Below are 23,303 nucleotides of genomic sequence, written 5' to 3' on the forward strand. Positions count from 1 at the left end.
ACAAAAAAGGGCTGGCAAATTTCTTAGAAGTCTCTCTGTGACTTACAATTTCTATAATCAAATTTTCTTCATTGCTTCTACAGTTACTTAACAAAATCTGCCTTCTGCAGACATATAACAATATTCAAATATTGTTCAAATTTAAATATTCATTTCTATATCTCCATGAAATACAGCTTCGGTGAAACTTTTTTCTGGTTGCCACAGCTGCATCTTCATGTTCCAGAAGCAATCACTTAGAGACACCCACACTCCTACTTCATTTCATTGGCAAAATCCTTATCCTCTCCACCTAAAAAAATCACAGGTCAAAGCTACACTTATGGTTGAAATGCGTCTTGAAATACATCACATCCTCTAGCTCTCAGTTTTGAAGTTTGTGTTCAGCTTTCGTGGTGATAGCCCCAAGAATTGATTTTGTGCCTTATGTTACCATATACTTACAAGTCTTACCAAATCTGGGCTTATACAGAAAAGAATAGCAAAGAATAAACATCAAATATAAAAAGGAATCCCCTTCTTCCATATTCTTTTACTTGAAAAACAAGACCTACACATGGGTTTTGTGGTGCAGCAAGGTTAACTCTTTAAAGAGTCTTCTATCACACCTTTTAGTCTTATTTTATTTTGGATATGCCAACCTTTTTCCTGTTTAGCATAAACTGAAAATCCTACTTCTGTTACCTAACAAGACTTTTATACAACCTGGACGTCTGTAGGCCTGAAATGAAAGATGTTTTAATAATTTGTAGGTCCTTAGAGAAGATGTATTTTCTAGTGCTGCTTTTCACATCCCACATGTTTTTTTTTTTAAATTATGCTAAGTGAAAGTCAAGACAAAGAAGAGAGACCAAGACTGAAACCAGTTTTACACTGAGTTTTTTTATTTGATTTTCACTGCCAGCTTGAAATTTAATTACAATAAAGGGAACCTGGTTTCTCTGGTTTCTCTCTGCTGTTTTATTATAGGGAAAATCAGCTTTCAAAAGTAAAAGATTTTCAAATCATACCAGGATCGACCAGGAATGCCAAACCCTGTGACAGTCAAGGTTCACTCTAAAGAACTGGTGATACAGCATCTCTCTCTGAGTTCAACAAAACCAGAATAGTTATGACAGAGCTCATCAGCTTGGTTCACTGCTGCTTCTCTCTCTCTTTGTCAAATGCAAGTGGGATCTCCTTGCAGGGATGGGACCAGGGCATAAACAAAACAATGTAATAAGAAAGAAAATTACTCTTGAGGCTGGTTCCTAAATACACTGTGTGAACTTGTATCTTCTTTTTGCAGAAAAACTACACTGAAAAGACAGGCTATGATATATAAAAGCAAAAGGCCAAGTTAATCACTTACAATTTTCTTCATTTATAAGAATTTATAATGCTGGGTGAAATGTCAATGCACTGCTCAAAACACAAGAAATTCTTTGCCAGTAGCTCACTGGATTCCATTCCCTCACTCCCTTACCCTTGAACCTTTTCCAGGGACATTGTTTTATTTTCATATAAATTCTAAAAAGCGTTGGTTTTAAAATCCCTTTTAAAAAATGTTGAAAATGTGCCCTTTGCCAAAACAGTTGTATTTGACTGTGTTATGTGAGAAAGAGATTCAGTTTGTTTAATATAGTTTCTAAAATAGTAGAAAATATTGGCCAGTTTTGCAAGTATGTAACCATTCAATGGTCTGCTCAGCCCTGTAAGGGTACAAAGGTATTAGCCTGCATCTGTGTACAGAAGTAATCTAAATAAATAAGAACTTGAAGTATGTGCAACTTATTTCTAGGTCAAGTTTAAAATTACCTTGGCTTTAGTGATCTTTCAGAGAAAAAATATTGAAGAATCAGGTCTAGTGTTTTCTCAGAACAGTGTAAACTGGAGCCTTTTTTAGGAAGATATCACACCTTGATATGCAAAGTTTAGCAGAAATATATAGTCTTGACTTGAAAGCCAGTGCTCACAGCAAAACCACTCAGGGAGAAACACTGGGTGAAAGTGTGCACACAAGGACACACACTGATAACAGTGTCATGGAAAGCTGCAAGTCAAAGCAAAGAACCCAGTTAAATGTGGAAGTTATGTTATCAAAGTGCCACGATAAGCACTCATATAATAACCTTGTGTATTAAACCCATGAAAAAAATAATGCAAATTGATTTATATGAAGAATTCACCAATGCATCTGTCAGATCTGCACCTAGGACTGGACATGGACCTCTTCCAAAGAGGTAAGATTCCAACTCCCCATCCCCCTTCCTCCAAAAGACCCTCATACATTAGCACACTTTAAAATGCATGAATAAAGTTGCTATATTAACTCACCACTTAGTAAAATCAGATTATTGCAAATATGTACACAGATTTCCAAGCAAAGCCACAAAAAATAAAATAAAATAAATAGTAATAATAATAATTAAAAAAAAAAGAGGTTTTCATGAATGTTATTTTGGCAGATATTTTTCCCAAGGGCATAGGCTAGCGAACAAAATGATTACATGAAAATACAGTATGTACCATGAATATTTTTTGGTATGTACAGAACAAATTAGGGTGATATAATGTCACATTGCCACATTTTAAAAGAATTAAAGAATAAATAGAAAAATCACAGACTTTTAAAGTTATTCAGAAAATAATACTCTCTTCACTGACTGAAACAGAGACTTTTAAAGCAAAAAAAAAAATATTTTTAAACCATGCTTTGATAACAACATTTTGATTACAACTCGGGGAGTGTTTGTCTAAGAGAACAAGACGAAAATTTCTTATGGCCCTAATCCAAACCCTTTTGAAGCTGGAAAGCTTTGGTTTCAGGCCTCAAAAATGTTTGTCACTATAAGATGTACCTACCCCTTTCAGACCAGTGCCCCCCTAGAAGTGCTGCCTCTTCACACAGGCAGTCTGCACCAAGCCCAAGAGTCCCCACTGCCTGTTAATGCAGAGATCTCCTGGGGAGCAGAGGATGTCTCTCTGTAACACCTTTCTGCCATATCTTGCAGGAAGCCTCATCTACCATCAGGCTGCTAATCTTGCCTGCAGTGTGAACTCCCCTGTACCCCAAGCGTTTCCCTTCACAACTCCTGCAGAAGCATCCACAGTTTTGTTGTTTACAGGAGAAACAACAACAGAAACCCAAACAACTTACATGGGCTCCTACATGGTGCCAAGTGACAGACAGGGGCACTCAGTCCAGAGCTAACCCCATTCCTTGAAACAAACTTAATTTAATTAGGTCTGCATTTTGAGTCTAGTTAGGGCAGTTTAGAATGCTACTGCCTTCAGCAGCTTAGCACCAGCTTCAGCATGAGGCTCCTGCCCAATGAGGGATCCCAGACCCCTGGGATCTCCTCCAGCAGTAAGTCAGTGGCTTAGCACCAGCAACACAGAGCGAGCCAAAACTTCTGAAAACGAAAGATTTTTCTTTCCCACACCCTTTCATTTGGGAATGTTTCAGTCTGCAAGCTAGTGAACAACAAAATTCTCACTCTTTCACTGTCTTTTCAACATGTCAAGACTGAGTTCATTCCTAAACATATCTATTTATAAATATATAAACTATGCCTTTTACTCTGCCTTCAGGGAACAGTATTTCAGGTAGAGGAAATGTATTAGTGAATCCTGTGTTTGTCTTCTGAGAAATATCTAACAGAAGACAAGGGTGGGGAATATTTAAAGGAACAAGGAACAGAGGAAGCAAAGACAACGTGAAATAAGTTCCCTTCATAAAGAAACAAATTCTTTATTCCCAGTTTTCTCAGTGTTAGCAGTGTGTAATTTGAAATGTTTCCTCAGTAATTTGTTTCAAAATTATCACTTAACTGAGTTGGGAACAGAAGGATTCACTGAGGAGACGTGTTCAGTGTAGGCAAAAAACAATGGGAAAAAATGGAACATAACATCTCTTCCTTGATAAGAAAAGCACATGACCATTAGTTCTTTTACAAGATATTTCTCCCAACACTTCAGGTTGATTCTCATATATATATTTAATTTAAATCTAATATGAAGGTAATTAAATGGAAACCCACATCAAGTTATGAAAAAGTATTCACAGGATTAACAACGAAGCAAGACAAAGATCTTTATCATGACTGTAAAACCTCAGACTACATTTGAGAATAATCAGCCTCAGCTGAAATCGTATTATATCTAAATTAAATTAATGCACCTGAAATGTTTCTGGTTTTAAATTACTTAGAGGCAGTAGCTATATGGTAAATTACTTCTCTAGTTAGCTGCCTATTTTCCTACCCAGCATCCCATCTGTTCATTACAATATAATTTGTTGTTATGGAAGGAATTCCTTTTGGTTGCTATTGTTGGTGTATGTTAAACAGCTGCCTCTAAAGCAGACTAAGAATTAGAGTTGGACATATTTATAAGATTTTTAAAATTGATTGTTATGAATCAAAACTACAGCAGTTCCCCACATCTCCAGTGACTACTTTATTAGTTTAAAAAGAAATTTGCAAGAAGTCTATGTGGAGGGTGGCTCCTACAAAAAAAAAAATCTTCTTCAGTAGCAGATATAAAATATGGAGCAACAAAAGCACTTTCTGTAAATCTCCATGATGATTATTTATTGCTTGGTATATGGAATAAATTTTCAATTAAATGAATATGACAATTTAATTTCCCTCCCCTACTTCCACCACTTTTAGAGTTAACAAAAGAACTTATTGAACAGATGGATTATTTCCAGTTTTAGACAGAGGTTTTAAAAGGACAGTTAAACCATCAGGTACACTGTAATTGAGATAAAATAAAGTTCCTCTTTCAGATCAATAGAAATGAGAAGTAGCTACACTGGATTCTGCGTTCCCTCAGTGTCGTATTATTTTAAATTCCGACTCTCCTGGAGATTTACAGCCCTGTGAACCCCATACTATTTCCAGCTGCTGCCATAACCTCAGCTACATTACTTCCCCCTGCTTGTGCAATATTGCAGTGTTCAGCTAAGATTTAGAACAACACTTTTTCATTTTAAGCAATGGGATGGGGCCTGGGCCAGGGAGTGCACCAAGACCATCAGCATGGGTGCCACAGGGAAAACGGGAGCCTAACTGTGGCTGTGAAAATCCCCTCTGCAAGTTCCAGGTGGGGCAGTGCTCCATGGAGGTTGCTGGGAGATTCCTCATGGAAGGCTCATCCCGCAAGTCCTCTGTCACAGCCCCAGGTACTATGGCCGACTGGAAGCCAGGTAAGGACTTCACTTCACACCAGGAACAAACTGGATTTGGATTCAGAGCTGCAAAAGATCTCACACAGCCCTGGAACAACAGCACATCACAGAAGGCAAGGGGGAAAAACATCCCCTAAAGAACTGCAATGTGCATTTGCCCATTGTTGGGGGTGCACACATTCCATCTGGCCCCAAACACAGAGCTACTGCCTCATATTCCAGCATATTTTTTCCTCCAAAACCAGGCATGTGTGCACACATACACACACAGGCGTTGCCCTCTACCTGAGGTCACAAAGCAAGCCAGGAGGCCCAGTCTTGTGCAGTGGAAACCCAGTGTTAGGAGACACCCTACCACGTATTACCTAGGAAGAAGCAGTGGTTAGAGAGTCCAGACACTACAACTTTTCAACATAAAACACAGCACAAGAGAGAAAGAGTAGGTGCAAAATGTTTTTACAGCATTTTTATGGAAAAGAAATCTTGTCAAACCAACTTGCCTATATTTTGTCACAGTAGATACAGTACATTTTGGTCTAGAGAAAGGTCTGCCTGACCAGGTTATCACAGACTTGTTTTGTCTTGCCAAGCAAATGCACTTAGTATTGCTTAATAATCCCTAGATTCATATTGCTGATTGAAGGAGCCAACAATTTGTCATATCTGGAAGCTGGGCAGAACTGAGAGATTATACAAGGTCACTTTTGGAAAACAAGAACAAAATTCAGTGTTCTAAAAAGAGGGAACCAAAACTCATCCACTGAGTCACGTCATTGTTTGTGCTGCATGCTGCTACTTTTCTAATATCACTTTTCCAGTGTTTGAGAAAATCCCAAAAACTTGACTCCTGTCATGCATTCCATTAACATTTCATAGATTTATCTATAGAACAAGAATATACATTGTTGTTCCTTATAACATGAGCTTAGTTCCTTTGCTCAAAAAGAGGATGGTTTTGCCAGTGGATTTTTTTCTTCATATTTTGGGTGACTGAAATGCTGTTTTGGAGAACAGTCTGAAGTAGTATTTGCCTGTTTAGAAAGAGAGTTGCTGTCCATGCATGGTTAAACTATGACTTAGGCTTTATTTGAAGATACCACTGTGCTTGCAGCTGAGTGCTTTAGCCTTAGATCTGTTTTGGCAAACACCTCAAGGGCTGACATCTTTCAGAGTGCTCCTACTCAACGAGTGTTCCTGAGCTCTCTCCCAGAAACCATCAGACCTTTGCCCTTCATTCCAACCTGGCTGAAGTGAGGTGATTTTTCTGAACACAAAAGCTAGTGACATCTAATGAACTCCTTAGAAAATGTGAGAAAAAAATTAAATTCGCGTATCTAATAAAAGTTTGAGGTACTATTACGATGGAGTAAATTCCCTTTGGCTTACTACAATGTTCATAGTCATGGCAGATACAGGAAGCAAGGGATTCATATCTCATCTGGGAGCTTGTTCCTCTGGATCCGTCTCAGATGAAACCAAGTGTAATGACATTTAGATGAAGGAATGAAGCCACCTATCAAAACTTGTAATAACAACTGTTTGTACTTATCAGTTAGCACTGTGGGCGAATTCTCCATTCTTATACAGTTGTTAATACTGCAATGTTTATAGTTTTGTCTTCCTATAGTCTCAGAGTCAAACATGAAAAGACCCTCCAATAACCCAGTTCTCAGACAATATCAGAACAGGATTCAGATTTGACCTAGTGAAACATCTGTAGTCAGTTTTCCCACTCAGGCTATGAACCCTTACCCATTTTTCCTGCCCTATGATTGCAAATCTATTCCCCTTCCTATCCAATTCCATCTGCCCCATACACTTTTGCAAACATGGATACTCCTGCCTTGTCAGTGGGCTGCTGTGGACAGTGCCAATGCTCTAAACACTTTTCCTATGTCTTCTTAGGAAAACCATATTAGCTGAAGCAGAGTAGGACCCTAGAAACAACTTTAGCAACATCCCACAGTCTTGTCCTCAAAAACACCTTGCCCTCTCCTGGCCATCCAGGCATGTATTTGATGCCTAGAAAAGCTGTTCTGCCACTAAGAAAAACTCTGGCTTTGCTAGACCTGGCAGGAAGAAGTAACTTTGCATGCCTTAATGAGCAGCACTGAGATGGCTTTGCTTGGCCCCAGCCCCAACCCTTCCCAACTTGCCACCTTGACCCATCCCACTTACTGCTCATACCTTCCCTGCTCTCCCTTGGCTTGCTTCCAAATCTTGAGGAGGAAAGGCAGATCCCGACTCTGACTGGATCTGTGCAGCAGGCATCACAGGGAAGAGCAGCCTGGGAAGTTGCAGAACAGCAAGTTACTTCCAATTCCCATGACTCAGAGCAGCCATTCACACGTTGGCAGTGGTGCTCGTGCAGATGCTCACCTGAAGTGCAGTGGAAGTGTTTGCATGCTGTCACGGCTCTGACCCTGGCAGCTCAGAGAAGTGCACCCACATCAACAGAGGGGGAAAACCCCTCTCCAGTTCCGTGTGTATTACCAAGGCTGACCTTGAAAATTTTATACCACTCCTCCACCATCACTTTGACAGCGCATCCACATTGTAGTGGGGGTGGGAAAGTCAGTATAGGAGTCTGACCTGGTTTTTTTGCACACAAAGTTGTAATGCACTTGACTATCAGAAACAGGCTGAACTACAGAGAGTTCTGTACAGAAGCTTCCACTGACTGCCACTTACTCATTTATTACATCTCTTCTCTCACTGACAAATCTGTGGTGTGACTGGACCAGTTGCTCTCTGCTTACTTTGTAGTAAGTTAGCAAAGGACTAAAGGAAGACAATGTAGTTGATTAATCAAGTGCATTTATCTGAGAACATGAAATCTAGGAGAAACAAAGAACTTCGCATAAATAAATTTCACTTTTTTTTTTTTTAATTTATCCTTTATTTAGTAAAAGCACCCAAAGCTGCATTATATTAACACAAGTAATAAAGCTTTCATATTTTATTCCTACCAGTGCATTTCCAAATCCAGGTGAAATGCTGGAAATAAGTAATGCTGCCATACCATGAACACAGGGTGTAGATCACAATGATATACAACTTACAAGTGAACACCAATCTAATAAAAAAAAAGGTTGTAGTTAGGTGTGAAACCTGTAACTTAAGGAATTTTGGCTGTTTTATTTCCACAAAGTACCATAAAAAAACCAGCGGTTGTAGGATAACATACTTAATCATACTTTTTGCATCACTTTATTGAATACTCCATGTTGGATGTACAACTTATAGCTATAGTGTGTGTTGGCTACAATGTTACAATGAGAATGTGTATTGCTTGCATTTGTACAGAAAGGGTCATGAAATGTGTGGACCTGTCTGCGTGTTTAACAAAGTGAAACAGCAATACCATAAAACTTCATCATGTACGAATATTGTAAATGGTTAAGTTATAAAGTCATTCATTCAAAAATCCAAATATTTCAATGAAAAACCATATATAAAATGCAGTAAAACATAAATTACATTTAAAGGTCTGTACACGATTCATCCTGCAAATAGAAGCACAAAAACAGCACCTTGCACAGTATTGCTTATTTTGGTCTTCTAAAGTTCAAAGATCATTTTTACCAAAAAAGGCAGGAAAAAACATGGTTTCACATGCAATCCAGCAGTAATTGTGGTAAATCAAGTAAGTCTATAACCCCGCAAAAAACCCAAGGCTTTCACAATGTAGAAACATACATGTGGAGCCATTTTCTGTACTTGATAACCAATATGCAATTAAAGTTGGATTTATTAAGTTAGTGCACACCTATAATATCCCCTACAATATCCCCATTTTTGGTTAACAGTGTATTAAGGCTGTTTGCTGCTGAAAATACACAGCAGAGAAGGAATACTTTCATCCACAAATGCAGTCAGGTGATCTCATTCAGAAGCTCCTCTCACAGTCATTCACTGGAAGTGATGAAAGAAATCCATCCTCTCTCCTCTCACGTATTTCCACAAGATCTTGTGGATGCTCTAAGTTCATGTGAGTTCAAAATCATTTGGATAAATTCATGGTACAAAATTCCATCAAGGGCTATTAAGCAGAAAAAAAAAAATCCACTTCTGGCTTGGGAAGTCACTAAGTCACAAATTGCTGGAGGCTTGGGAAGTACCCTGGGGAAATTCTACAAGGGAAATTGCCCTTGCAGTCTACCCCTGGGCAGATATTATCAATGGCCTTTCAAGACACGCTACTGGGCTGGAAAGACCTGTGGTCTGTTTTATGTCTCTTTTCCCTACTTTTGTTGTTGTTGTAATACAAACATGGATCACTACTCTCAACTTTTTTTTTCTCAGACTCAAAAAGCAAACAACAATCCCGTGCCCATTATTACATCAAAGAGATAAATACTACAAACTAAGCTGTCCATCACAGCCAGGGCGTTTCTTTATGCTTAGAGCAACTCTGCAACCATAGTTGGATTCCTTTTTGTGTTACTGGTTTAAGCATAATTCACTAGCACTGCACTCACATATCATGATATACACGATGTGCAATGCTACTCTGCAATATGTTGCACAGCAACAGTACATATCTGAAGCAGCTTCTTTCAAGAACTGTAGGACAGTAAAAAAGATTAAACCCAGCAATTCTATACCATCATATTTGCAAAATCCAGTGGTGGTAATGGTCAGTAAACCTGGTATATCATTACTGCTGCACTTTACATTGGTGTTGCTTTTTTTAATTTAGTTTCTTTTAGTCAGATCAAAATCACTCTATTAAGCCTAAGGATCTACTGTCTCCATGCATGGAAGAAATGTGGGGCTCTTACTAGTGAGGCCAAATTCCTTAGGTTTCTGATTGGATTTCTGCTTCGTCCATCTGAAGTGTGTCATTATCACCCAGCAATTCTGTTTCAGGCACAGAGCTCTCCTCCTCCTCCTCCTCCTGGACAGGATTCTGGGCGATATCTTCCGTTCCATTGTGTGTGTCATCTGTGCCTTCTGACAGCAGAGCAGCCCTGTCGGCCACCGACGCGTTGGAAGGCGCCGTCGTCACGTAGCCCGTGCTGGTGGATCCGCTCCCGCTGTGGTGGGAGCCCGGTTTGGGAATGATCTGGGGAGGCATCTGCTGAGGAGCCATTTGCATTGGAATTTGGACGGGATAGAAATTTGGCAAGTAAGCACCATAGGCGGGCATTGGCTGGTAGCCATTGACTGGAATGTAGAGCTGCGGAGGTGGGACCATGGGTCTCATCTGGCCTTTCATTTGTATGAACTGAGGTTGAGGGAAGGCTGGAGCTTTCTGCTTTGGTCCAATGTATCTAGCATTGCTGACATTGCTAACAGGGCTTGTGCTGAGGGAACTCGTTTGCGTGGTGTTGCTCGCCCCAGAGGTTTGCGCCGAGCTGTTGTAATTAGAAAGATTTCCCCATGTTCTTAGCCTGTTATGTATATCTTTAAACCTTGGTCTTCTGTTGGGAAATTCATTCCAACACTCCAACATCAAAGTGTATATCCACGTGGGGCAGTCATCGGGACACGGCAAAATCTGTCGGTTCCTGATCATCTCGATGACATCCTGGTTGGAATAACCACAGTAAGGCTGCAGGCCATAGCTGAAAACTTCCCACAACACAACTCCGTATGACCATATATCTGAATCAATAGAAAACTTGCCATACATAATAGCCTCAGGGGACATCCACCGGATAGGAAGAAGGGAATTTCCCATCAGTTTGTAGTAATCAGCAGCATAAACTTCCCTGAAAAGGCCTAAATCAGATATTTTCACATTCAGTTTATCGAACACCAGTATATTTCTAGTGGCCAAGTCCTTGTGGACAACATGGTGGCTTGAAAGATACTCCATTCCTGCAGCAATCTGAGTCACAATGTGGAAAAAGTCTGCTGGTTCCAGAGTGGATTTTACTGTCTTGTCATCGTCGGTGCTGCCAACATCTGAATGGGGAGATCTCATCACTAAGAACTCATGGAGGTCACTGTGAGAACAATAACTGAATATCATACTTATAGGTTGTTCCTTCGTCACTATTCCCAGCAAACAAACGATGTTTGGGTGCTGTAATCGTGATCTCATCATTGCCTCATGTTTGAATTCTTCACGAAGAGCCAGTTCTGCTTTGTCTTTAAGCGTCTTGATGGCAACGGCTTGTGTCTGTTCACCTGGTGCTGTACCAAAAAGATGACCCTTGTAGACTTTGCCAAACCTCTCCTCTCCTAGTTCCTCCATGAAACGCACGGTGGACAGATTAATTTCTTTAAGCTTAGCCTGAAATGAAGTAAAGACCGTCAGTAAAATATCACAGTGTTTCCTAAACAACCAGAATCTCTTATTAAAGCAAATTTCCCAGTGGCTAGATGCCCAAATGCAAGACAAACTGGGCCAAAATGACTTTTCAGGGGTTTTTTGTGTATTCACATCAGTATATTGATTTTACAGTTAACCTTGAAGTGAGTTATAATATTATCAGAGGTGTAAATTGAATTGTGCTGCAAGATAATGAGTATAATTACTTTTACAAAGGAGTGGCCATATTTCCTGCAAGCTAAATGAATAATGGGTTCAGAGTAAATCTGGTAAATGATGACATCTATTAACTGCAGCTGTACTTGCCCTACAGACCAGCCCAGAGCTGCTCAGTGGAGGTCTGTCAGAAAAGCACTGGCTGAAGAGGCGGAAGCCCCAGATTGAACTGAAACATCCATTCCAGTAGAAGGAGGAACAAAACCTCTCTCTTTCAGTTCTGCAGTAGCAGATCTGCCCTTTTCCCTCTGTTGCACTACAGGAATGGCCCCTGCCCAAGGGCAGCAGTGCACAGTACCCCTGCTGAGAAACCTTGTGTCAGCCCCGATGAAGAGGGGGGTGAAACTGGAGCAGAAGGAAGAAGGAATTTCTCCCTGGTACTTGAAGGAAAAGGCTGCAAATCCGAGAGTGAGAAATCCCCAGAGCCTCCCTCCTGTAGCTGGGAGGGAAAGGAAGGGAGTTTGTGACGGTGTTGCAATGGATCCATCCTGACCAGCATGGGATGGAGGAGTCCCTGACCGAGCAAGGTGCAGCTGGCACAGCTTCACACACACGGCACTGCAGCATGAGGGAGTAGGGCAGGCTGGAAAGAGGCTTTAACAGGTGATTTGGAAACAATCTCTCATCTTAGTGGCCAGCAGACTGTGGACTGGGCCAGAAAATTTCCAGCACAGTCCTGCTCAGCCGTTAAACCTACCCTTTACACAAAAAATCAATCCAATTTGCTACAATTGGTCATATTCATCAAATATTCTACAGTTTCCTGAAGAGATGTCGTTCAATTGTTCCAAAGTGAGCATTGTGTTTCAGAGCTTGCATTTTGTAAATGCTGTGATTAAAAATTAAACATTAGCACTGAACAGGATTTCAGCACAGAGATCAGTTATTTGGCCCAGAAAATCCTGTGCAGGAGCTGACTTCTGCAGACAGGAGTTCAAAGCCATTTTCGTTTCACCATCCTTTGTGATACTCAGCCTTTTAAAAACGTTGCACCCCATCTCAGCTCCCCACTCAGTTATGGATCAGAACAACAGCTGTCTCGAGCTGATGGGTTAGACAAGAAACCCCACTGTGCACCATGCTTTAAACAAGCAAACTGGCCACGTCATTATCAGCAGCAAAAATGAGCTGCAGGCTGCAGACTGGATCAGACATAACAACATTTCCAGTCACTGCGACAACAGGCAGAATGGTGACTGACAGGTAAGGACAAATGCCATAAAACGCTTTGTACTGAAAGCTGTCACACAAGGCTGGGATTTCTAGATACAGCTAGCAGGTGTAAGGATTGTTTTTTTCCCTGAAGTAGATGGCCTGCACAGCATGAAAATTAGGTCCCTTACAACACGGCTCGGTTTGAACACAGACAACCTGAGAGAGTTAAAATCATAACAGTTCGGAAATATGTGGGCCTAAGCAAATTCTGCGAGAAATACCTGTTTGTGTTGATTAATGAGAGGCATTTCCATGTCCTGGCTGGGAGATGCCATCAGCTGGCGACGCTGTGGTGTAGCAGCAGATGCCTTCTGCTTGTTTCTGCACATACAGACCAGGAAGAAAAGGCAGGCTATCACCAGAGGAATGGCTATGCTGGGAACAAGGATGTAGAGGATTCCCATTTTGCTGTTGTCATGTGGACCTGTCGAGCACAGAAAGGCCCATTGCTTACAATAAGTATTTTAAAGATATTTAATAGTTAAGCAAATTATTATGATTATTAATACTATATTTTAAACAAAAAGCAAACCATACCTTGAAAATAGAAGTCACACTACCCTCTCCCCCTTCTCCATAGCTTTTCATTAATTATTTCAAAGAAGCTTGAATGGACATAGCAACTAGCAGTATGAAGGTAGACTAGGAGCCCCATATTTAATGTGTTGACTGTAACAGTATTTGGTTAATTTCACCTTTTTTTTGAGTCTTCCAGTTGTGGAAACTACAGAATATAGACCAGAGTATCATTGCATTATTTTGTTCAGGGTATAAAAAACAAGCAGTCTCCGTGACAATATATAAAGCAGTGAACTCAATGTGATAAACCCCAGCAGAACATTGCAGTCTGGCCCTCTCTCACAGCTTCAGCCATTTTTTCAGCACTTTGCCCATTCTTTACCTCCACTGATACTACTTCTGCCCAGAATAAAACAAATCTCACTTCTCATTAGCAGAGATATTGTTTGTTCTGTACTTAATAAAATTAAAGTGCTTTTATGTTAAGAGTGAGACAGAAATGAAGGAGCCATCAATACATTTAATAAGGCTATTCTTTAACCTTCCTAAAATGCTTCTTCTCTTAATATTTAGAGACTCTAGGAAAGCACAGAGATGACCGAAATGTTCTCTGGAACTGCCTGGGATGTTTTCTGTAACCTGCGGTTTTGCTATTTGTGGCAACTGCTTTCACCACAACCACATCCCAGTGTTATCTTTACACCATGTTACACGCCATGTAGAAATTCATTATAAATGTCAAATCATGTTACTGTAAAAAAGTGAAGTAACTAAGAAATTCCATATTAGTTCTGAGCAGTCTTAAAGATCCAGGCAATCCACTTTTATGGCTTCCATGATATATACCTTTTGCTGCAGGAAACATGCTTTTCTTCCTAATGAAGCATGGTAATAAGTCACTTTGTCATGCCCAAAGACTGTTAATGTGTGAAGTCTGTACCAATACAGGGAACTGAGTGGAACAGTATTAAGCTGTGAGAATTGTGCTTTTTATTTTTGCAACCAGTTGTGCAGTAGAGAGCCACTAGCAGCTAATGCAGGACTTTTCTGATAAGATTATCTGTTTTATGCCATCTCTGCTTCTGCACTTCAAATGGTTTGTCTTTTCCACCAGGCATGGTGCTATATCTCCCTCTATAGGATCTGAAAATCCTTGCTGCCTGCAAGATGTCACACAGAACAAAAGCAATATAGCCTTGAGTAGCATGAACAAATCAAACACATACAGGTGTTTCCCACGTCCAATCTGGCATTTGACAAGTCAAAATACAAAGTGCAGCATTATCATTCATTATTATCTCAGACTAAGCCTCCAATATGTAACCAAAAAGTGTCACATTATCTCAGTTACAAGCTCTGATCTCCAGAAAACACTAAAACCCACAACCGAAAACAAAGCTACTGCAAGTTAAACATTCAAAACCATAACCCCCTTAAGTGAATTGTACTTGTAATAATCAGGAGCATTCAAAATTATACAGGATTCAGAACAGTAGTAGGGGATAAAAGAAAGAGAATACATACTACAAGAAGGTATGTCACACAGTTCCATGCGTACGTTTTTATTCTTTGTGAAACACCAGGGACCATCCATCTGACCTCCGGGATTTCGACAATACGCATGCCCTCCGCCTAGCTCTGGGAACTGTGTGCTTGTCAGGTCGTGGTTGTGGGGGCTCTGTGAGTCCCAGAGCTGGCAAGTGTGGCCAGACTTGGTAACGCTGACCGTCCCCCTGTAGTCTGCTCCGGAGCCGTTGTAGCACTGATGATCTGCAACACAGGGTTTGGCAAAATGTTTCAAAAACCCAAATAATTAAGGGGCAGCAAGACCAAAACCATTGAGGCCCATAGGCCATGTATGCAAAAAAAAAAGTACTTAAATTTAGGTACTTCAGGGCTTAAACGAAAGGTGTTTGGTTTGAAATTTCATTTCTGTGTACTTTTACACCAAGTTAATTCTGGATTCTCTCCTGGAGTGTCTCAGCTCTATGGCTACACACACAGCTATTTCTAATTTTAAATGCAAGTTGAGACTGAGGAGTATGTATGGACCTTTAGCTACAGAACATGATAAATTAAACAGAATCAGAAATATGAGTTCCACTTCAGGAAAAGTCTTCAGATGCCAACAGTGTAAACATCCCACCACTTTTATTTCTCATCTTCCCATCTTCTTCACACTACTCACTTTCTATAGAAATTAGTGCTGTGATTTCTAATGCCTCTTGCCTATTTTTCCTTATTTTCTTCTTTAGGAAAAAAAAGTATTCAGGCTTTTCTTCTCTTTAGATGCATCATTTTCATATTTGCTGACCCCATATCTTTATTCTTTTTTTGCCGTTATCCTCTCTTCATAGTCTTTAAATGCTTGCTTTCTACATGAATCATCTGAACTGAATCATGCATTTTCCTGCATGTTTGCAGCATTACCTTCTCCATTTTTCTGATCTCTCCAGCCCTCAGGAATGCAGCTCTTTCAAAACCACCGTGTATTCAAGTTGCAGCTGTTCCACCAGCAGCAGCACCATTGGCTCTAAAGATCATGGACAACTTTTGCCAGACTTTTTATTGGTTTGGTTTTCATTCCTTTTGCTTGATACCTCTTCCCTGGTTGATTTGTCTCTGTCATGGTTTTCTCCATTGCTTTTACTTCTCAGCTACACTACATTATTAACTTACAAGCACATAGTCTTCCATGGCCACCTTTATGCCATGACTCCTGCTCCTAACTGTGGACTCAGACAATGAATATTTAGAATAATCTTATCACACCTTGAACTTTAAACAGCGCTGGTCTCTTGGGGTTGAATATTGTAGGAGCCTAGTTGCTATGAAATGAAGTAGTCAGAAAAATTGTCTGAACATTATTAGTGACAACAGAGCAGCCTTCCTAATCCTGGATGTAATTATAAATTCATGGAAGCAGGATAAATGTTTTAACTCATCGTATGTGGGTAAATAAAGACAATTACACCTCAGGATTAATATTCTTGTGGGTTTCCATATAGAAAGAATAAACATACTGTTTCATTTCTTAACAGATCTTTCAGTGACACTTCAACAGACTGTTTGACGTTTATTGATAGGCAAACAGAGCTCACAGACGAGTGGGGTGGCTCACCCAAAAAGGTAAGGACTGAGCTTTGGGTGGAGGAAACACACTGCTGCCCCTTGCAAATCTGTATCAAATTGGCTGTGTGAACACAGAGTTTTATAGCCCAGGGTGGTGACTTAATCCTTTTTGGTATTAAGCAGCATCCTTTAGGCTTCCTTGCTGTTCTAACTACACCTTACAACAGTGCAAGATTATGGTCAGTGTTAACAAGACAGAAGCAGTGTTGTCCAGTACAGCCGTACTTTCTCTACAAAAGGAATGGCTGATAAAATAGTCTTCCAGGCTCAAGCCAAGGAAGCAACAAACTCTATTTTTTCCCCGTGATGAAACACCCAGACTTACATCGGCTGAGTCTCTCCACAGGGATCCCAATCCTTATGCAGTTGGCAGCTTCCAAGGTGTCAGGTCGTGGGAGGTCCTCACACTTAGGCAACTGCAGCTGCATCAGGATGAGGGGGTTTGACCTGGCAATGTTGTACTCCTGCCTGCAGAGATCATTCTCCAGAACCTCGCACTCATCCCGGCACAGCTCCCGTGGCTTGGGAGTCCGGGAGCGCTCGTCACACAGGGGGAACACGAAGTGGCAGAAGGACGGGATGGCGAACTGGGAGCACTGGTCGGACAAGTGCGTGGAAGTGCCAATCATGGTAAACGCAGCTGCAAAGGAACAAAAGTACCACTTAAGTATTGATTCACAAAAAAAACCCCACATCATTTGCCTTTAACAACTTTTGTCTTTTCTTGAGGGTCTGAAAGCCCACTGAGCCACAGGTAAACGAGGCTATTTCTGCTGTAAAGGAGAGTTGACAAATGCAGAAAGCAAACCCAGTATCCCAGTGTCCCTCTGACTTCTTCACAGAGCTTGTAGGACTTCAGTTCTTAGGAAGTTACCCATGCGACTACCATTGCTCATACTACTGGCCTTGGCTAATTTTAATTTAAAAGTATAAAGAGCAAAGGCAAGATACACCTGCCAGGATACCGGCATGTTCCAAAGTTCCTAATTAGGTAAATTAGGTAAATCCTGAACAAGGATCACCTAACTTCTTCCTCTTGTAAACATTTTGATCAATAAACAAAGTGTTTTTCAAGTCTTGTCTGGCAAAAGGAAGTGTGCCATTGGTATTTGGGGAGACACTGTTATTAACAGACATGAGAAGCCTAACAGGCAACAGTTTGGGGAAAATGAATGTAATGAGTCTCAGCATGCTGATCACACTAAGATGAATGTCATAATGAATTAGGAACATAATTCTCCCCTTCAGCTCTCAGTACTACATGCTAAAATTTATCTCAAAGTTTCCTTGCATGTTGCAAAGAAAAGACAAATATATGTGTGCATCATGTATCTGGTGCTGAGTCAAGCTTTAAATGTAGGAACTTTTATTCCCCCAGTAAAGCATAATTTTTGAGTGAGGTTTGCTAGACTCAATGTTCCACCAATTCAGACTGTAAAAAGAGAGGAAATGTCAATCAGCAGTCTATTTACAACCTACAAATAAATTCTTTCCCTCTTGTCCCCCTCTCTCCTTTCAACCTTTCAACTTCCTGCTGGCACATGCTATCACAGAGTCTACTGCCTCTTCCTAAACACCAAACATACAGCAAGCAGCCCCAGATCCAGCCTTTCATACTGTTTACACATTTGTTTATAATAATTTAGAAATATTAACACAGGAATATAACTATTTTTCAGTCAGGTAGGGAATACTGCATGCAAGCAGAGCATTAGGCCTCAAAACATATCTTGTCCCAAAGACTAACAGGGAAAAAATAAAACTGGAAGACTGAAGTAGTCAGTGTTGACTATTTGAACCTCCACACTAAATTTTGTGAAGGCATTGCATTACAGAATTTCGATCAACAAAGGGTGTGTATTTCACACACCAGCACAGCAGGGAACAGGAAATCCAGAATGAAAATTCCCCACAGATGTAACCTTGTTAAATGTTCCTGGTATCGGGCAGTAGGTGTCACCACTTCCCATGCACACTGGAGCACAAACATTTCCATCAAAAACTGTGTTTAGGAGATAAAGGCAAAACTATAAGCAAAATCTCAACAGCTTTATTCAGAACTTTTTGTTTTTCCTTTACCTAACCAGTTACTGCAATTTCAAAAATACACTCTCATTTGGGTAAAGAACAGCCAGTCTTGCATTACTTGTTTTACATATGAGTCATAAGAACCAATAATGCTATGAAATCCTCAGGATCATTTTTCATAAAGCATTTGGTATGACCTTCAGATGTAGATAGTGTGAAAATGCTGCATTATTAACAGATTAATATTACTGCCTAGCTAGGCACTGGTGGTTCATAGCATGTTTCTGAAAAAGAACAGTTCCTTCAGAAATTCTCCTCAGCTCCAGAACAGTGAATTCCAGCCCCCAGCCTCCAAAACCTAACCAATAATTGGTGGTAATAGGGAACCAGAAGCCTGGTCATCAATGCCCAGGTTACATATTCCAGAAACAACACAACTTGATCAATAAATATTTTCTGGATGATATCAGAGTTTTTTGGTTGTTGGATTTTGGTTGGGGTGGTTGGGTGGGTTTTTTTTTGAAAAGGACATTATCAACCTAATTCCAGAGTTACAGATTTAATCATTTCAGATAGTTGAGCATTTCCATATTGCTGAAAAACATCCCAACAGGGCAGAGATTATGTCATTGGGAAAAAGTTGTATCAACAGCATGTATTAATTGATGACATAATGGTTAAAGAGGCTGGAATGACAAGAGAGTACAGGAGAAAGGAGGGAGAGGGACGAGTTGTAATAGCACAAGGAAAGCTCAGCAATTGGACTTTGCCAGTCCCAGAATTCAATCACCATCTCCATCATCACCATCTCAAAAAACTCACCCGGATTTCTGGCTTGCCAGAGTCCTTACGGCAATATTTTTAAGGTAATATATTTGAGGAGTTAGAGCTGACAAGTGAAGTTAAACTCCTTTTGGTTTAGTTATGCTAAAGTTGCAGAGTCAATTAGTGAGCCATATCTAGCCAGATGCAATAAGCTCCTGCTGGACTGAATTAATTTGCTATATATTATGATAAACAGTATGCTCTATTCCACGGATTCATTTCCTTGCTCTGCTTGTGTACATCAGAGTCACAGCTGCTAATGTCAGCTAACTGAGATCCAGTGAAGAAAACCCATGTTGACGTACAGCCCATTAAAAGTCATTAAGATTCTGGATGCACATTTGTGTCTCTGTACAAAAAATATGTTCAGAGAAAGATTAAGCATAGGCAGAGCACAGGAAGGTCAGCTCTTGTTTTATATAAATCAGTGTGAAATCCAGACTCTGCCAGAACTATGCAATAAGAAAGGAAACTCAAGGGAAAAGCCACCCTACATTTTTCAAGAAAATAAAAAATCAGTACTTTTTCACTATATCACAAATTAATTAAAAAAAACCCCCACCTTATTTTGAATCCAACGTGCAAAAATCTCCAGTATAAACCAGAAGCTGTTAAAAAGTCAGCAGTCTGACATTTTACTTAATGACACGGAAAAAGCTTTTACACATTGCTTTTACACATTACAGCAGATACTCATCTTCCCTGCTCCAAATTTTGCCAACTGCACAAGCCCCAAACGGGGTCACCTCCTCTAAACCTTAATATAAGGACACCTTAGTCATTGACTGACGAAACCGGAAGGATGATGGTGCTATTTTTACCTGAACTGGATACTCTCATTAACGTGCTTTGGTTTTTTTTTTAAGGCTAAAGAGATATGTAAGCTTACCAGTAATTCGGTTTTCAATTTCCCCTTGCATCTGGAGGGAGTCCACATAAATGGTCCTGTTCCCGATGATTCGCGCACATGCAATCCCCCTGTATGGCTGACAGAACCCATCTTCATGGTAATCTTCCCTGCAAAAGACATGTTAGGATTTTATATGCAAATGCCTAGCTGCCCCCGGTGTATTTTTACATAACATATTCTTATAAAAGTAGGAAAACTCAGAATACTGTAAATCTGAAACTGTTCCGTTCCCCAGGTGCAGCTTTCTCCTCCAATTCTCTCTACACTATCTTAAAGTATTAATGAGGGACCCTGCAAATAGCTCATTACAGAAAGAAGTAAAACAAAACCTGAGATTAATTTAAAAATCATATAGTACTACTAATTGGATTTGACAGATGAATCTATTAAAAAGCCTTTAGACTGAGACAGCAACATAGATCTTATTATATGTCCCTATGCAATTTTGGCATCCAGCTGCACCCTGTAAAATTAGGCAGTTTGTTCTCTTCTCCCACTTCTTTCACCCATTCTTCATTTCCTGTAGTTGATAGCAGAAGAGATCTTGCCAAGCTTGAATTAAAACATGGAATAATTTTGAACTTTGAATTAGGTAAAGAGAATAAAAAGTAACCAAGGTTATAACCTCTTTTCTCTGTAGTGAGAGTCAGTGCCAAATTTCTCTTTCAACATATATTTTTAATACGGTTTTCAATTCAATGAGGCTTTGGGCCTTTCACTCCCTTACATCAACACAAATATTTTGGCACAAAAGCCCTAGCCTAGAGGCTCAGTGGTTCAACACTTCATCCCCAAAGCCCTTGTAAATAATACAGAGCTGATCTGCAGATCATAAGTGTCAGAGCACTGAAAAGAGACTTCAGAGAGAGAATATGCTCAGAGTCAATATCCAGTATTCCCTGTGCTTCCTCTGTACCAGGATTCACCAGCCTGATGGATTCACATTATATCATTTACTGCATGATGGACAAAAAGTAGGTATAAAACGCAATCTAGAAAACCATGACTCCAGAGTAGGGCATCTAAAAAATGTAATCAGCTTCTGCAACTGAACTGTTTGAAAGGCCGAGATACCTCTGCAATACCAGTAATTTTTCAAGTATGACTTTAATACTCCTCTGCACTTTGTACTTTGTTACCTTTGGGTATCAACACCTGTTTTGGCCACCCATGTTTCCACTTCTCTTACAAATACCAATATTTCTTAAAGTGTAAACTCTTTGGCAGGGGTAGGTTGAGCAGTATTGTCTGTCCAGCGTAGCCAAAAGGTGGAACCACTGATCACCACTCGAGCTGCATCTTTCCCTTTACTCCCAAGAAAGGCAATGATTTAACAGGACTCTATCCATCACATAAACTGCTAGATAAACCATGGTGATACTAAGTGTATCACACAGTTGTTATGCAGATCTGGCCTTTATTCCCTATCAGAGTATGACTGTTAAATATTCATAAAGCAACATTTTGTCTACAAACCCTGAAACAAGTTCTGTTTCCACAAAGATATTTTTGATTATGGTGGATGAAGTAGAGGAGGAGTCTTAGGATCAACTACTCCCTGCAGTGACATTCTTTCACTCTTAAAATCTGCAATTTTGCAACCATTGCATCATGCCAGAAATGACAAAAATCAAAACATCAAAACATTTTTTCTGTGTCTGTTTTACGATCCTTGACCACCTCAATAGGAAGTCAGCAATTCCCATAAGGATCTGAATGAATATGAAACCTCCAGTTGACCTCTTTCCCAAAAGTAAATTCAAACCCTTATCCTGCAGAACAAAGTCTGCAATGAAAGACTGCAAATTGAGTAATGTCTTACTGAAACTGTATCTCACACTTCAACTCTCAGTTCAGGGTTCTCTTGCCAGCATTAAAAAAAAAAAAAAAAGGCACTCAAAACAGCATGGGTTTGGTGACAAAAGCAGTGTGATCTCTTACTTAGTTTATTTATTTCTGTCAGGAACTTCTAAACACAGCTCCGATACTATAAATACACACATATGTTCCCCGCTCCCATGTTATAGTCAACTGCTGATTAAACTAAACTGGATATGACCATTACCATGGACACAAGCAAAAGTAAACAGTAACCTGATGTCAGTTACTCTGACAAAAGCTGGGTTGTTACTCTACATGCATCTTCCTCAGGTCAGGAAACTCAGTGAATGCTGTTTGACTAGTACTACTGCTGAGAGGACAAAATTACATTAGTCTTCTGAATAAAATATATGATTTCAACAAAGCTGCAGAAGTGGCAGCACTAAGAGTCTCCTTACAGAGTACTCTGTTCTTTGGCTGCATGTACACTTGGCACACAGCAAAAAATCTGCAGCAAAAAGCAACTGGGGGGGATCTGATAAAATAGCACAGGAGCAGCATCATGCTCAGTTCAAACAGGAGCCTTTGGAACCATGTGCAGCTTTGATTCACGCTCCAAAACATATGCCAGCAATTCAGTTGCTGATCAGAGAAATAATTAAAAGCTGCTGAAAATAGGCAGAAATACCGACTCTTCAATTTCCTGCTGCTTGAGCTATAAAATCTGCTCTGATCAAGAACCCTGGTGAAAGCAGAAATCTGACTCCACAAAAGGAATCCAGAAGAGTTCAATTTGTTCCACTTGCAGAAATCTTACAAGCTAACCACCACAGGTACTTTCTCACATTTGTGCTTTAACTTCTGAATGTTTCAAGGCAGCACCACCTTTTTTACCTAGTGATTTTCTTCCATTTTTATAGGTTTTTGGTTTTGTTTTTTTCAAAATAGAGTCAGACCCATCCACAGTGTTGAATTTTTTTTTGCAACTTTGCTAGAAGGTGGTCTCAAAGGCAGTGCACCTGGAAACTGAATTTTCTCAGCAGTCAATTAGAGTGGAGGGAAGGTATATACTCTTACTGAAGGAACTCTCATCCTAATTATTTGTCACATGTTTGACCAGAGTTTGGATTTAAAAATAAAAGTGTAAAGAATCTGACTTAACAGACCCTCTATTCCTA

At 40.0% G+C, this 23,303-nt stretch overlaps 1 protein-coding gene across 1 annotated transcript in view; it reads right to left on the reverse strand.

The window, feature by feature from the left end:
* Positions 1–8,909: 8,909 nt before the first annotated feature.
* ROR2 (receptor tyrosine kinase like orphan receptor 2) overlaps positions 8,910–23,303 on the reverse strand; it is a 147,324-nt gene continuing 132,930 nt past the window's right edge. Inside the window, exons 5-9 of the mRNA XM_027671027.1 lie at positions 20,284–20,411; positions 16,867–17,181; positions 14,934–15,179; positions 13,112–13,314; positions 8,910–11,420 (exon numbers count right to left, since the gene is read on the reverse strand). Of these exons, the coding sequence (XP_027526828.1) occupies positions 9,978–11,420; positions 13,112–13,314; positions 14,934–15,179; positions 16,867–17,181; positions 20,284–20,411 (2,335 nt within the window). The 3' untranslated portion in view covers positions 8,910–9,977. The remainder of the gene's footprint in view (positions 11,421–13,111; positions 13,315–14,933; positions 15,180–16,866; positions 17,182–20,283; positions 20,412–23,303) is intronic.

This window comes from Neopelma chrysocephalum, unplaced genomic scaffold, assembly GCF_003984885.1.
Source record: "Neopelma chrysocephalum unplaced genomic scaffold, ASM398488v2 Primary Assembly neopelma1_97017, whole genome shotgun sequence".
Classification (NCBI taxonomy): Eukaryota; Metazoa; Chordata; class Aves; order Passeriformes; family Pipridae; genus Neopelma; species Neopelma chrysocephalum.